Here is an 11,433-nt window from a genome sequence, read left to right as displayed (position 1 = left end):
GTCGCCTGCATGGCCTCGCGGTGATCTGCACGCAGTATCTTGCGAACTGATGATTACCCACTGACGTCAGTCTGTATTTTGTTGGAACAAGTCTACGAACGCAGAGTGTTCCCACCACATTACCTGTTTCTCTAGATTTTAGAAGCCTGGAATCCCGTATGCTTATAATTATAAGTAAGTGATTGCATGACCTCCAGCCTGGATACTCGGGGTTTTGGGCCCCCTACCAACTAAATCCATCCATCCTCAACAACACGGCTATCAGCTTTTATCAAGTGGCATAATAAATATTCATTCACCAAGACTACCTACCTATCTTGAGCAATATTTCAATATAAACCTCTACCAACCCCAGCAACACCCTCACCAAAAAGAAAAATGGTCAGCAAATCCGGCACAGTCCACCCGGGGTCCATCTCCTCGCGCGTGCGCAAGGCAGCCAAGGACATGGAGAACCTGCTGGCAGGGACGCTCTGCAACGAGCCCAAGGACGCAAAGGAGCACATCGAGTACGACTGCGTCATGGTCAACCCGCTCATCCACCCGGACGGCAAGTCGGAGCCGCTGCACATGAAGTCGGAGCCGACACTCACCGAGGCCATCGACAAGCTCGCCGAGAAGGGCCAGCTGATCAGCTGGAAGATCCACAAGGAGGACCCGGAGCCCGCCATCGCCGAGGTCGACATGATGGCCGTGCAGATCATCTACCGCGTCACCGTCATCAAGACCGACAGCGGGAGCACCGACCTCGACGCGGGGGACATGGACAAGGTCGAGGCGTGGTGCACCAGCACGTGGAGGCAGCTTGCTGGTGGGGACTGGAAGCTCGTTGCGCAGCTTTTCGTGCCTATATGATGGGAGTGTGGGGTGGAGACAGATACTGACGGGTTGAGATTATCATGTTTATGATTATGTTTCGGGGCTCAGGCGTGGTCTTCTGTAATGGATGTTATTGAATAAGGGGTTCACGTTTAATGCAAGGCTTTTAGTTTTATGATATGCACACATTGCTCATGAAGGAATGCAGCAGGTCTTCCATTTTCTTGACCGGAACTTGTAAAATCAACCGGCTCACAAGCGCCAGCATGCTCATCTGGAGCCGTTCTGAAAAGGTCGGAGCACCAGTTTCACCTCCCCGTCTGTACAGCATCCATTCCAACTTTGAAGATTTCAAGAGTTGTGCTTGCCCATCCATCCAGCCCCTTCTCAGTTCACAACTCAAGCGCTCCCCGCCAGCGCCAACCTCAAATCTCATCCACATGTCCCGGCAGCCACTCGCTGAAAGCCTTGATCAAGCGCGCGCTAATGTCCTCATCATCGGCATCGTCCGTGTCCATATCCACGTCACCGTCGAAACCACCAGCAGCCCTGCCGTTGCCCTTCTTCCTCTTCTCCTCCTGGTCGTCGGCGTCCAGCGGGTGGATCGCAGCCCGGAGATCGCCCTTGGCGGCCTGCACGGCCGGGTCGTTCCACTCGCGCGAGAACCACTGGCTCATGCCCCGGGTGACCTGGTTGTCGTCCTCGAACGTGCAGGTCGCCACCCTCCGCATGACGGCGAAGTCGAACTTGGTCTCGAACACGGCGCCCGCGAGCTGGCGGAGCACGTACTCCCTGTCCGCCCTGCGGGCCGCCTTGCCGGTCTTGTCGACCCACTCCAGGGTTCCTCGGGTCATGTACTGTAGTTTTGGTTCCTCAGGGTGAGTTTCAGGAAAGAAAAGGTTTTAGAGCTCGGAAAGAGAGGATGATGTGGTGGATGGTGAGGTGTTTGCCACGGTCAGCCTCGCAAGCCGTGACATCTGGACAGGGCGGCAAAGACAAAGAGATGCCGAGGACGCTCATCATCATGACAGCTACAAAGCTGATCCCAAAGCATGGGATCCCAAGAGGTAAACCCCCAAGGACAGAAAGAACCAAAGTCATCTGCTTACCCGATGTGCGCTCGCCGGACTAAGACAGCGATGCCCCTCAACAAACCGACAGGCCTGCTGCGACGTGCCCGCATACATCTCACCGGGCGCGACCGACAGCTCCTTCAGGGCCCCCGGCTCGCTGGACACCGTGACGGCCGAGACGTGGTTCTGGTTGAACATCTTCTTGAGCTTCATGAGGGTGAGGTCGCCCTCGACGATGAGGTGCGTGTTGACGCCGTGGTGGCCGTGCCAGTTGAGCCGGTCCGCGACGGCAACGCCGCGCGGGTCCTTGTCGGGCGACGACCACGTCGGGACGAGGGCGTTGGTGCGCACCCAGGGGTAGCCGGCGTCGAGGACCGCCTGCTCGTGCGCCGAGTAGGTCGTGCCGCGGACGACGCGGAAGCGCGGGCGCCCTGGGCGGCTGGCCGGGCGGCCTCGGTGATGCTGCTTCTGCTGCTTGCCGGTCGGGGCTTCGGATCTCTGGTTGTTGGACATTTCGAAGTTTGAGGAGGTGGTAATGTCTGTGAATGATTGCTTCGAGAGCTGCTTGGATGCGTGAGACGGTTGGGAGACAGTGGCCACGGTAAGAAAAGCCCGTGTATTTATACACATGTATCCATGGATATCTATTGCGGCTGAGTACTTGAGCGGTGCCTTTTCTCATTGTGGGTTGTGAAGTCGTGCCTCGTTACTGAGTCCAACGAGTCGAACATTGACAATGTAATGACACTCGACAATCGCATCCAGGTAACAGAGACCAGGTAACAAAGGCAGACCCCTTCAACTGCTTTACCTCCCATTCAATCGAGACAATCTGCTGATTTCAGTTGAGAAAAAGCGGAGCTTAGATCTGTGAGACATATCCAATGTGCCTTGAATAGCTCAGCATACAGCTACGTCTCGCAGCCTGACCACATCCCTTTGACCCGTCTACGGTTGACTCCGCCCAGGAGCATTACCATCAGCCAGATTCCCGGTACTGTTGCCCTGCTTCACCTCCTCCCTCCAGGTAGACCTCTCCTGCTCCACCACGCCGGGGCCTTTGTACCTAGACCCGTAGAGCCCGCTGGCCCAGCTCGCGCCCTCCTTGGCCGCCGGCGTCGCCGGCGCCGTCTTCCCCTTTGTGAACCGCCGCCGGTACCACTTGCCGTAGGCGAGCAGGTAATACAGCCTGAAGCACAGGAACGCGAACTTGTCGTTCTCGAGGTCCTCGGGGTATTCGGCGCCGAGGTCGACGGCGGCCGCGATGCCGGACATGACGGCGACCTCGTGGGCGTTGACGAGCGTCCACGACGCGGCGAAGCGCGTGTGGTTCCTGGCCTGCAGGAACATCATCCACGGGATGACGAGGATGTAGTGCGTGTACGAGTGGCAGAGCTGGTGCCACCAGTCCTTGCGGATGATCTTGCGCTCGTCGATCTCGCCGTCGGACCAGAGCTTGCCGTCGCGGTCCTTGTTGAGGTAGATGGTCTGGAACACGTGCTGCTCGAAGGGGACGTTCTCGGGGAACTGCGACTGGTAGTTTGTGGTGTCGAAGCACATCTCCAGCTTGGACCTGTCCTTGTCGTACATCTTGATGTAGTACATGGGGCGGAAGCTGGTCTTGGCGTAGTCCAGGCGCGGCTGCTGGTCGACACCGCTGGTCTTGGCCACGGCGAGGTCCTCGCGGTAGAAGTTCTCGTAGTGTTTCTTCATGTAGTCGGCATCGTTGTGGGTGATGGTGATGTCGTCGCTGAACTTGGCAGAGCCGAGCACTTGCTTCTCCTTCCAGCTTGCTGTCTTGCCGAGGACCTTCTTTGCCGTATCAGCCAGACAACAGAGCACAATCTCGTCGTATGTCTCCTCAGCAGTGGGGGCATCAGGGTCTCCTCCGTTCGGGTTGTGCCCATCGGGCGCTGGCGTCCGCGGCTTCAGCTTAACGATAACCCCTTTCTTACCGCGCTGGACAATCTCCACCAATTCAGTCGACAGGCGAACTGTAACACCGCGAGAGATAAGGTCCTTCTGCCACGTCGAATAGAAATCTGAGAACTTGGGGAAGACGACCATCGGCGGCTGATTGCTGACGACGGAATGCTCGTCTGGGTGGTACCACATGCCGTACGTGGGAGAAGTGCATAGCCGCTCGAACATGATGGCTGGCGTCTCGGGCGTGGCGTTTCCAGTGCCGAGGAACAAGGCTGTCATCGGCAGGGCCACGATGTTGATGAAGTCCTCTGAGAACATGAACAGCTTGAAGACCATCCTGAGTGGCAGCAGCGCGAAGAAGACCTCGAACATCCGCATGACCTTGAGCAGGGTGACTAGGCGCTTCACCTCCTTCTTGTGCTTGAGCATGAGCTGCGTGGGGAAGACGTTTGACCAGAACGTCTCGTCTTTGCCGAAGGAGACCTGCAGCTCGACGGGATCCGCATGAAAGCCCTGGCGCTGGAACATGGTGAGAGTGTGGTGGAAGATGTAAGAGCCGCCCTGGACGCCCTGGTTGCACCATGATGCACCGTAGCGTTCCTTGTCCAGGGGGATGGAGAATGCCTGGCCTCCGCAGTAGTCGACCGCGTCTATGAGCGTCACGTTGAACTTGTCACGATGCTGCGAGAGATGGTATGCCGTGGACATGCTGCCAGAGATTTAGCACCAATACCGCTCACTGGACTTGACGCACTTACCCGGCAGCGCCGGCACCCACGACAAGGACGCGCTTGCGTCCATCCTTGGGCGAGGATCCGTTCTGGGCCATGGGTTGCGCCGTGTCTCTTTCAATATCAGGGCCAAGCGAGTTCTGTGCCATTGATTAGAATTATCGAGGTGGTTCGCTGGTGTGAAGAGCAGTAATACCAGGTGTGCTCACCTATCGTTAGACGGAAATGGGTTGTCTTTGATTTGATATCACAGGCATGTGCACGTTGCTTTCAAGCACTAGGAATAGGTTTAGTCTAGTGTTGATTGTTATGTATGACGGGTAGATCCAGCGTTCCCGTTGCTAGTTGGAATACGTCATGACCTCGAGCCAAACGGCGTGGCTTGGAGATCGGCAGGGAAAGACCAGATCGATGCCAGCGACTATGTGCAGTGGTTTATTAGAGATTCTAGCTGTCTGGCAGTGTGGCAGTCTGGCAGCCCAAAATAATTGACAGCCTTGTAACAAATGACCAGACACATCCCTAACCGTGTTGGAAATAGCGAACCAGACATATCGCGCAGGAATTCGGAAGACGCCGAGCTAGATCGATTTGCAGCCCAGCCTCGAAGCAACATGGCCATTTGATACGGGAGCAACGGACCAATACGACCTTGTCAATCATCCCTATTGAACTGCCACTGAACATGGTAAGCATGTAAAACAAGATCATGAGCGAGTTTGTGGCTCAGGTAACTAATTGACAAAAGTGACAACACTATGTGATGCCAGGGAGTCGCTCTAAGTAACGGCGAGTCTTTGCCTCTGCCCCCACCGGTGATTCGACAAGTATTTTGTGACCATTTTCTGAGCATGACAGGCGACTACACAACATGAACACAAAATGAAAAGAAAGAGCAAAAAAGAAAAAGAATGGAAGGAAGGCTGGAGCCTTGAGTATCTCGGATACGGGGAATCGAACCCCGAGCTGGTGAGTGAGAGTCACCGATGTTAACCATTACACCATATCCGAATGTAATCATTCGGGAGATGTCGGTCGTGCAGGATTTGCAACCTATACCCTCATCAACAAAAGGCAGGGAAGCGGGTGCAGGCGTGTGCAAGTGGCCGAACCGGGGCCGACGTGCAGGGATGCCTGCCGGGGGCCCCAAAAAATTATTCGAATTAAACTACTTTAGAGACTTGGGATACGCGCCACGCCTTTCTCTCCCGACCCCAGTCTTTCTTTAGGTCACATCCCCCCAATGAGTTTGTGAAGATGAGGGCCTCAAGAGCCGTGGCCGTCCTCAGTGACGGTCGCATTTTCAGCTCGAGCCCCGGCGCAAGGCTCCTGAGCCTGAGCAGCTGGAGCTGCAGGGCGAGCTCCGATGCGCCGCGGCAGCAGCCCGCCCAGCCCCACGGCGCCAGGAGCTTCAGCCAGTCTGTCCAGAGGGGCGCTGCCCTGAACGCCGCCCAGGAAGCGTATGTTGTTGACCGGCACTGTATTGGTTGTTGGTTGGCCTTCATACTGACTGATGTGCCTTTGCAAACAGTCTCAAGGCCGCAAAGGATGCGGCCAATCTGTCCCCCGAAGTCGTCAAGGCGCGCATGAGTCCCGAGGAGACCAAGCGTCTTTCTATGGTCCGAAACATTGGTATTGCAGTAAGAGACAGTCCCCTGATTGGTAAATCCTCTGCTGTCCCAGGTCTGGTCTGACAGATGCCAGGCACACATCGACAGTGGTAAAACGACATGCACCGAGCGAGTCCTCTTCTACACCGGCCGCATCAAGGCCATCCACGAGGTCAGAGGCCGCGACAGCGTCGGCGCAAAGATGGACTCTATGGAACTGGAACGCGAGCGAGGAATCACCATCCAATCGGCTGCTACCTTCTGCGACTGGGAGAAGAAGGAAAACGGAAAAACGGAAACCTACCACATCAACCTCATCGACACCCCGGGCCACGTCGACTTCACCATCGAGGTCGAGCGCGCCCTGCGAGTTCTCGACGGTGCCGCCATGATTCTCTGCGCCGTCAGCGGCGTCCAGAGTCAGACCATCACCGTCGACAGGCAGATGAAACGGTACAACGTCCCCCGCATTAGCTTCGTGAACAAGATGGACCGCATGGGTGCCAACCCCTTCAAGGCCGTCGAGCAGATCAACTCCAAGCTCAGGATCCCCGCCGCCGCTATCCAGGTCCCCATCGGCTCCGAGAAGGAGTTCGAGGGCGTCGTCGACCTGATCCACATGCGCGCCATCCGCAACGACGGCCACCGTGGTGTCCAGCTCAAGATCTCCGACCAGATCCCCGAGGACCTCAAGGAGCTCGCCCAGCAGAAGCGCCAGGAGCTGATCGAGAAGCTCGCCGACGTCGACGACGAGATGGCCGAGATGTTCCTGGACGAGAAGGAGCCCACCCCCGAGCAGATCAAGGCCGCCATCCGCCGCGCCACCATCGGCCTCAAGTTCACCCCTGTCCTGATGGGCACCGCCCTCGGCGACAAGTCCATCCAGCCCATGCTCGACGCCATCTGTGACTTCCTGCCGAACCCCGCCGACGTGCAGAACATGGCCCTCGACCGCTCCCAGGGCGAGAAGCCGACCGCCCTTGTCCCCTACAACGCCCTGCCCTTTGTCGGCCTCGCCTTCAAGCTCGAGGAGAACCCCTACGGCCAGCTCACCTACATCCGCGTCTACCAGGGCCAGCTCAAGAAGGGCAGCTACCTGTTCAACTCGCGCACCAACAAGAAGGTCCGCATCCCGCGTATCGTGCGCATGCACTCCAACGACATGGAGGACGTCGCCGAGATTGGCGCCGGTGAGATCTGCGCCGTCTTTGGTGTCGACTGCGCCTCGGGCGACACCTTTACCGACGGCAACCTCCCCTACACCATGAGCTCCATGTACGTCCCCGACGCCGTCATGTCCCTGTCCATCAAGCCCAAGCGCAGCAGCGACGCCGACCCCTTCTCCAAGGCCATGAACCGCTTCCAGCGCGAGGACCCCACCTTCCGCCTGACCGTCGACGAGGAGTCCGAGGAGACTATTATTTCCGGCATGGGTGAGCTCCACCTCGAGGTCTACGTCGAGCGCCTCCGCCGCGAGTACAAGGTCGAGTGCGAGACGGGCCAGCCCCGCGTCGCCTACCGTGAGACCATCACCCGCCGCGCCGACTTCGACTACCTCCTCAAGAAGCAGACCGGCGGCCCGGGCGACTTCGCGCGCGTCATGGGCTTCCTGGAGCCGAACCCCGAGGACCCGGAGAAGAACCACTTCGAGACGCAGGTGGTCGGCGGCACCATCCCGGACAAGTACCTGTCGGCCTGCGGCAAGGGCTTCGAGCTGGGCTGCGAGGAGGGCCCCCTGCTGGGCCACAAGGTCATCGGCGCCAAGCTGGTGGTCAACGACGGCGCGACGCACGTGACGGACTCGTCCGACTACGCGTTCCAGATGGCGACGCAGGCCGCGTTCCGCAAGGCGTTCAAGGACGCCGGCGGCACCGTGCTCGAGCCGCTGATGAAGACGACCATCACGGCGCCCAACGAGTTCCAGGGCAACATCATCATGCTCATGAACAAGCGCGGCACCATCGTCGACACCGAGATCGGCCCCGAGGACTTCACGCTCACCGCCGACTGCTCCCTCAACGCCATGTTCGGCTTCAGCTCGCACCTGCGCGCCGCCACCCAGGGCAAGGGCGAGTTCAGCATGGAGTTCAGCCACTACGCCGCCGCGCCGCCTCAGCTGCAGTAAGCCTTTGAAACGTCCCCTATCCCCTATCCCCTACGATCGAGTGAATGCTAATGGACCCAACCAACTACAGGAAGGAACTCATCGCCAAGTACGAGAAGGAGAGGTTCGCGAAATAGAAGCCCTCCACACGATGTCTCTCAATCCGAGAGCATAGCCTCACCTAGGCTGCACGGCCACAAGATGGTGGCCGTGCCAAGAGAGGTGGAGAGTTGCAACATGGACGATCGTGGATGATGAGTTCATGATCTGGAGAATTGTACTATATCAAAAGGATATGTGTGTGCCCAACCATATATAAACAGACGGGGTGCTCATCTTTACTTTATTCTGGCATGGCATGGTTTAGACTAGAGAGAAGCCTGGTCAGAAAGAGGCGCGCTTGCCGGGAAATTTACCCCCCGAGCGGCCGCTGTTCTCATACAAAATGTTATATAGACCGATGACACTGACTGCCTGCACAAAAATCAAAGACAACGCTTATCCTCTCTCCTCCAGTGCTGGGGCCGTCAACTGTGCGAGACTTCAATTTCTACGTGTCATGTCACTCCACCCAGCAGACAGTGCGAGCTGAATGAAGTATTGGTTTCAATTCATGGTATCCATTTTGTCTATACCTATTCCGTAACGACACCGCAACAGTCTCACAAACCGCAGGCTTTGGCTCCGGCCTCACACATACACACCCCTCCCATCCAGTCCCAGCGGCCCGCTCACAGGCGCTTCAGGACATCCTCAAGCACCTCGGTGGTGGTGTACTTGCCGCCCAGGTCAGGCGTGACGACGCCAGCGGCGAGGGTGGCGTCGACGGCGGCGTAGATCTGCGCGGCAGCGAGCTCGAGGTCCATGAACTCGAGCATGACGCCGACGCTGCGCAGGGTGGCGATGGGGTTGGCCTTGTGCTGCCCGACAATGTCCGGGGCGCTGCCGTGCACCGGCTCGCCGATGGCGAAGCCCTCGCCGACGTTGGCGGAGGGGATCAGGCCCAGGGAGCCGAGGAGGCCCGCGCCCTGGTCGGAGAGGATGTCGCCGTACAGGTTGGGGGCGACGACGACGTCGTAGTGCGCGGGCTGCTGGACCAGCTTGAGGGCCATCGAGTCGACGATCTGCTCCTCGACGCGGACCGAGGGGCTGGTCTCGGCGAGGGCCTCGCGCGCCGTGGAGCGGAAGAGCCCGTCCGTCTGCGAGAGGACGTTGGACTTGTGCACGACCGTGACCAGCGCGCCCGAGGAGCCGTGGATGCTGGCCGCGCCCGCGTCGCGCATCTTCTGCCGCCGCTGCGCGATCTGCCCCGCCATCTCGGCGATGCGGTACGACGCGCGGCCCGAGATGCGCTTGATGGCCTCGGCCACGGGCCGCCCGCCCGGCCCGCCCTCGACCGTCTTCTCCTCCTTGACGTACAGGTCCTCGGTGTTCTCGCGCACGATGACCATGTCGACGGCGGGCTGGCCGTGGAGGCTGCTCGCGACGCCCTTGACGGGGCGCACGTTGGCGTACAGGTCGAGCTTCTTGCGCAGCGCCACGATCGGGGAGGAGTAGCCCTTGACGGCCTTGGAGGGCGACTGCACCGCGCCGAAGAGGGCGCCGTCGCACTCGGCCTTGAGGGTGTCGACCGTGCGCTGGGGGAGGGCGACGCCTGTCCTCTCGAAGGTCTCGAAGCCGGCGTCCAGGTCGACGAAGGAGAACTTTAGGCCCAGGGAGGCCGGGAGGGCCTCGAGCAGGCGCCGGCCTGCGGGGATCACCTCCTTGCCTATGCCATCGCCGGGGATGAGGCCTGTTGGGGTGGACCGTGTTAGTCAGTCAGTCAGCCGGCCGGGTTGTGGGATCTGTTTCGCTTGTTCTTCTGGATTCAAGGGGTTCATACCGATCCTGAGTGTTCTGGCTGCCATCTTGGGATCAATTGGCTCGCTGGTCTGGGCGGATGGTGAGAGGTTCGCTGGGGAAAAGCTTGAGCGTGACGGGCGGCTTCGATGGTTTCCCAGAGCTTGTGAAGATCTCAGCGAGGCGTGGGGCCGAGCGAGTCCGGGGTCGGAGCTTGGCTCAGCCCAGTTCAGGGTCCGGTGGGAGCATTTCAGGCACCCTGCCTTTTTGGGTTAAAGACTGTTTTCTGAGAAGAGCACCACGGTTCATCGCTCTGCTTCGAGGCTGTTCGTTGTAATGGCGTTTCTACAATTGATCATTCTGCAGTTGACTTCATTCAGGTCAAGCAGAGCGCAAGACTGTCGCGACTGTGAAGCAGCTTGTCCGACCTGGAAACCACACAAATTATGAATCCTACCCAGCCGTCTGGATGGCAGGTGGCACAGATGCAACTAGACTAGAGGCAGGAACACCTGGCGAGCCCAACGGCCAGTTTCAGACTTCTTGTCTTCCAAGATGACCTTGTCGAACCGAGGATGTGTATTATGAGGTGGGTGGAAGCCACGTTGGCTTTTGACTCATTGCTGAGCTGCTGAGGACATATTTGCTGGTGGTGTCGACCCAACCCCATCTCGGTACACACATGGTCAATTTTGATTCCTGGGTGTTGGTTCATGTCTGCATTTTAGTCTGTCCCCCCTGCCGCCGTCGCACGATCCTCTGGCCTGCATATGCCGTGTCGAGGCAGAGACTTTGGTGTGAAACGGCCGACCCCCAATGGGATCGACAAACACACTAAGCTGCCACCCAAAAAAGACCAGGCCTTTACACTGTCCAAAGCTTCCCCATCAGCACGACTGCACGTCTGCACGTCGACGGCAGATGGGTCTGCGCCGTCAATTCGTGGGTGCATGCAGCACACTTGTGGCCACGACGATGATGGCCAGCCATTCCAACGACCAACGACCTGGGCGAGAGGGGGCCAAAATGAGGCAACCCACCCAAGGACCCTTCTCAAAGCACTTCTAATTTAAACCAGCCCTTCCCTTTTCGGCACCGCCATGCTCTGCCCGCCACACATTACGTACGAGGTGAGGGAGGTACGGAGCACAGGGCACAGAGCACGGGTTGCCGAGCGAGACTCGGTCCAGAAAGGCAATTCAGTCCAGCTGGTGAGAGGGTGGCTGTTAGTTGCGGTGTGCAACAAGACGATGCGCAGTCGCCGAGTCTGCGAGTCCCGAGAATACGCCACAATTATTTATATCCACTTCTCTTCGCACCGTCCCGAGACG

General features: G+C 58.5%; 5 protein-coding genes across 5 annotated transcripts; 2 read left to right on the top strand and 3 right to left on the bottom strand.

Annotated features, from left to right (window-relative positions):
* The first annotated feature begins 95 nt into the window (after positions 1–95).
* Positions 96–1,038, top strand: KVR01_013169 (uncharacterized protein). The gene has a single exon (XM_044793289.1). The coding sequence runs from the start codon at positions 379–381 to the stop codon at positions 853–855; it is 477 nt and encodes a 158-aa protein (XP_044637814.1). The 5' UTR covers positions 96–378; the 3' UTR covers positions 856–1,038.
* Positions 1,039–1,244: 206 nt separating this feature from the next.
* Positions 1,245–2,405, bottom strand: KVR01_013174 (uncharacterized protein; the record flags this gene model as incomplete). Its single annotated transcript, XM_044788311.1, has 2 exons — positions 1,245–1,676; positions 1,929–2,405. The coding sequence occupies 2 exons, from the start codon at positions 2,403–2,405 to the stop codon at positions 1,245–1,247; spliced, it is 909 nt and encodes a 302-aa protein (XP_044637819.1).
* Positions 2,406–2,550: 145 nt separating this feature from the next.
* On the bottom strand, positions 2,551–4,986 carry KVR01_013179 (uncharacterized protein). The gene is made up of 2 exons (XM_044788618.1): positions 4,577–4,722; positions 2,551–4,527 (listed from the first exon to the last, which is right to left on the bottom strand). The coding sequence occupies exons 1-2, from the start codon at positions 4,696–4,698 to the stop codon at positions 2,841–2,843; spliced, it is 1,809 nt and encodes a 602-aa protein (XP_044637824.1). The 5' UTR covers positions 4,699–4,722; the 3' UTR covers positions 2,551–2,840.
* Positions 4,987–5,746: 760 nt separating this feature from the next.
* Positions 5,747–8,777, top strand: KVR01_013183 (uncharacterized protein). The gene is made up of 4 exons (XM_044781818.1): positions 5,747–6,009; positions 6,081–6,189; positions 6,254–8,280; positions 8,355–8,777. Exons 1-4 carry the CDS (start codon positions 5,807–5,809, stop codon positions 8,398–8,400), a joined length of 2,385 nt encoding a protein of 794 aa, XP_044637828.1. The 5' UTR covers positions 5,747–5,806; the 3' UTR covers positions 8,401–8,777.
* Positions 8,778–8,851: 74 nt separating this feature from the next.
* On the bottom strand, positions 8,852–10,281 carry KVR01_013173 (homoisocitrate dehydrogenase). Its single transcript, XM_044791831.1, has 2 exons — positions 10,146–10,281; positions 8,852–10,055 (listed from the first exon to the last, which is right to left on the bottom strand). Exons 1-2 carry the CDS (start codon positions 10,168–10,170, stop codon positions 8,995–8,997), a joined length of 1,086 nt encoding a protein of 361 aa, XP_044637818.1. The 5' UTR covers positions 10,171–10,281; the 3' UTR covers positions 8,852–8,994.
* Between the last annotated feature and the right edge of the window lie 1,152 nt (positions 10,282–11,433).

The sequence above is a fragment of the Diaporthe batatas genome (assembly GCF_019321695.1).
Source record: "Diaporthe batatas strain CRI 302-4 chromosome Unknown Contig00024, whole genome shotgun sequence".
Lineage (NCBI taxonomy): Eukaryota > Fungi > Ascomycota > Sordariomycetes > Diaporthales > Diaporthaceae > Diaporthe > Diaporthe batatas.
The sequence above is the reverse complement of the archived record's forward strand: the minus strand, read 5'-3'. Positions and strand labels throughout refer to the sequence as shown.